The sequence below is a fragment of the Apium graveolens genome, unplaced genomic scaffold, assembly GCF_009905375.1.
Source record: "Apium graveolens cultivar Ventura unplaced genomic scaffold, ASM990537v1 ctg1933, whole genome shotgun sequence".
Taxonomy (NCBI): Eukaryota; Viridiplantae; Streptophyta; class Magnoliopsida; order Apiales; family Apiaceae; genus Apium; species Apium graveolens.
In genome coordinates, this window is record NW_027417456.1 from 35,280 (window position 1) to 38,401 (window position 3,122).

At 44.3% G+C, this 3,122-nt stretch overlaps 1 protein-coding gene across 1 annotated transcript; it reads left to right on the top strand.

The window, feature by feature from the left end:
* On the top strand, positions 1–2,391 carry LOC141700232 (uncharacterized). Its single transcript, XM_074504042.1, has 3 exons — positions 1–215; positions 357–415; positions 1,451–2,391. The coding sequence occupies exons 1-3, from the start codon at positions 1–3 to the stop codon at positions 2,389–2,391; spliced, it is 1,215 nt and encodes a 404-aa protein (XP_074360143.1).
* The last annotated feature ends 731 nt before the right edge of the window (positions 2,392–3,122 follow it).

Below are 3,122 nucleotides of genomic sequence, written 5' to 3' on the forward strand. Positions count from 1 at the left end.
ATGCATGAAACTATGCCTTGTTCTGAGGTGGATGCTCCCAGCTGTATGGACGCACCCTCACGTGCAAGAATGGAAGTAGAAGACCCCCGGGACTTTGATTTCGATCTAGATCCTAGGATCCCAATGTTTGCTGAGAAAACATGGCCAGCTGAGGACACAATATCTGTTCCAATCGATAAAGATGATTCAAGCAAGATTTTGAAAGTGAGATCGCAGTTAAGTTATGAGATGAGAGAAAGACTCATCCATCTTTTTAATTAAAAATCTCGACGTCTTTGCACGGAGTCATTCAGACATGGTTGGGATCGACCCGCGAGTTATGTGTCATCGTTTGAATATCTTCCCTAACTGCACAGGCGTGCGACAAAAGCATCACCCGGTGAGCTGAGAAAGGGCGATAGCATTGAAGGAGGAGGTAGATTGACTGTTGGAATTCGGGTTAATTAAGGAATCTTTCTACCCCGAGTGGCTCGCAAATCTAGTGCTTGTGAAAAAACCGAACGGGAAGTGGAGGACGTGTGTAGATTTCACAGATCTTAATAAAGCCTGCCCGAAAGATAGTTTTCCACTCCCATGAATTGATCAGTTAGTCGATGCGACAGTAGGGCATGCCTTGTTAAGCTTCATGGATGTGTACTCCGGTTATAATCAAATTCCGATGTACGGGTCCGATCAAGAGCATACATCCTTCATCACTGATAGAGGGTTATATTGTTACATAGGGATGCCATTTGAATTAATCAACGCAGGCGCGACTTACCAACGGTTGGTGAACATGATGTTCAAAAATCAGATTCGAAGGACCATGGAGGTATATGTAGATGACATGTTGGTTAAATCGAAGGAGGCGAATGATCATATCAAGCACCTGATGGAGATGTTTAACATTCTAAGGAGGTTTCGCATGAAGTTGAATCTGCAGAAGTGCTTATTCGATGTTGAGTCGGGCTAGTTTCTTGGGTTCATTGTCAATCATAGGGAAATTGAAGCTAACCCTGCGAAGATCAAGGCACTGCTAGACATAGTGTCCCACAAGTGTATAGTAGGAGCAAAGCTTAACTGGGAGAATTGCTGCGTTGAATCAGTTTGTTTCTAAATCATCCAACAGATGTAAGGAATTCTTTAAGGCGATTAAAGGGCAGAGAAAGACTTTGTGTGGACACTAGAATGTGAGGAAGTGTTTAGGAGGATCAAGGAGCAACTGGGGAACCCTTCAATGCTGTCAAAACCATTGGATGGGGAGTCTCTAATGCAGTTTCGGAGTATTCAATCAGCGCAGTTTTATTGAGAGAAAAGGATGTGCAACAGTCACCAGTGTATTATGTGAGTAAGTGGCTGCATGATGCTGAGACTTGCTATACCAGCATGGAAAAGTTGGTTTATGCCTAAATTCTCGCATCAAGGAAGCTGCGTCCATATTTCCAAGCGCATTGAATTGAAGTCTGTACAGCATATCCTCTGCGGCAAGACCTTCACAAACCAGAATCATCGGGAAGGATGTTGAAATGGGCTGTGGAGTTGGGGCAGTTTGACTTGGAATACATGCCTCGCACAGCAATCAAAGGGCAGACCTTAGCTGATTTCTTGTTAGAATTTGATTCTGAAGTTGATGATAAGGCTCTGGTGGCGTTGCATCCGTCTCATCCTGAAGTTTTAGAAGAGTTTCCACATCCCTGGTGGATTTTGCATGTGGATGGAGCAGTTAACAATGGAGGAATAGGCGCGGGTAAAGTGCTTGTACCTCTAGAAGGCCATCACCTGATGAGCGCGATCCACTTTAAGTTCTATGCTACGAATAATGATGCGGAATATGAAGCACTGATTAATGGCCTAAAAATTTCTTTGGAAATGGGAGTGCGGAACCTAATTGCAAAAAGTGACTCGGAGTTGGTGGTAAACCAAGTGAATAGGGGATTTCAAGCGCGAGGACCGCGTATAGAACTATACTTGAGGTGCACGCAACGGCTAATTTTAAAGTTCAAGGAGGTCAGACTGGAATGTGTACCGCGAGAAAAGAACAACAACGCGGATGCTCTGGCAAAAATGGGATCCCAGCAGGAAGCCGTGTTGTTGGGATCTATACCCTCGGAACTCCAAGAAATTCCTAGTATCCCAGAGGTCGAAGTGATGCAAGTAGATGATGCTCCCAAGGAAATCTGGATGACGCCCATTCTTGCCTACATTCACAAGGGAGTACTCCTTGAAGATGGGTTCAAGACTCGGCGACTCCGATACCAGGCAACGAGGTATGTGGTGTATGATGAAGTTTTATATAAAAGAGGCTTCAATCAACCGCTACTCAGATGTGTCAACGAAGAAGGAAATTATATTTTGAGGGAAGTGCATGAAGGAATTTGTGGTAATCACTCAGGGGTAACTCGTTGGCGATGAAATTTTACACCAAGGTTATTATTGGCCTACAATGGAGGATGCTGCGAACTTCGTTAGAGCATGCGATCGCTGCCAATGTTTTGCGAACTACTCATCTATGCCAGCAACGCTCTTGACACCTATGGTGAGTCCATGGCCATTTGCCATGTGTGGGATTGATCTTAATGGGGAGTTACCCAAGGCTAGAGGAGATGTCAAGTATGCAGTGGTTGCGGTTGATTACTTTACTAAGTGGGCGGAAGCCATGCCGCTGGCGACTATCATCGCAAAGAAAATCAAAGACTTTGTCTTCAACTCTATTGTGTGTAGGTTCGGAATACCTTATAAGCTTGTCTCTGATAACGGGAAAGCAGTTTGATAGCTAGGAATTACGACGACTGTGCGAGGATTTGAAGATTAAGAAGGAATTCGCGGCAGTCTATCATCCGCAGAGTAATGGACAAACAGAGGCTGTCAATAAAATAATAAAGCATATTCTCAAGACCAAACTAGAGGATTGCAAAGGGAATTGGCCCGAAGAACTCCCAAAAGTGTTGTGGTCCTACAATACTACTCCAAGATTTACTACGGGAGAATCTCCGTTTATGCTCACTTACGGGTACGAAGCTATGGTTCCCATGAAAGTTGGTTCATGATCGCTTCGTAGAGATCGTTACGCGGAGGAGGATGCAAAAGTTAACCAAAGGCTTCACTTGGACCTTTTGGAAGAAACAAGAGAAAATTCCCAGTTA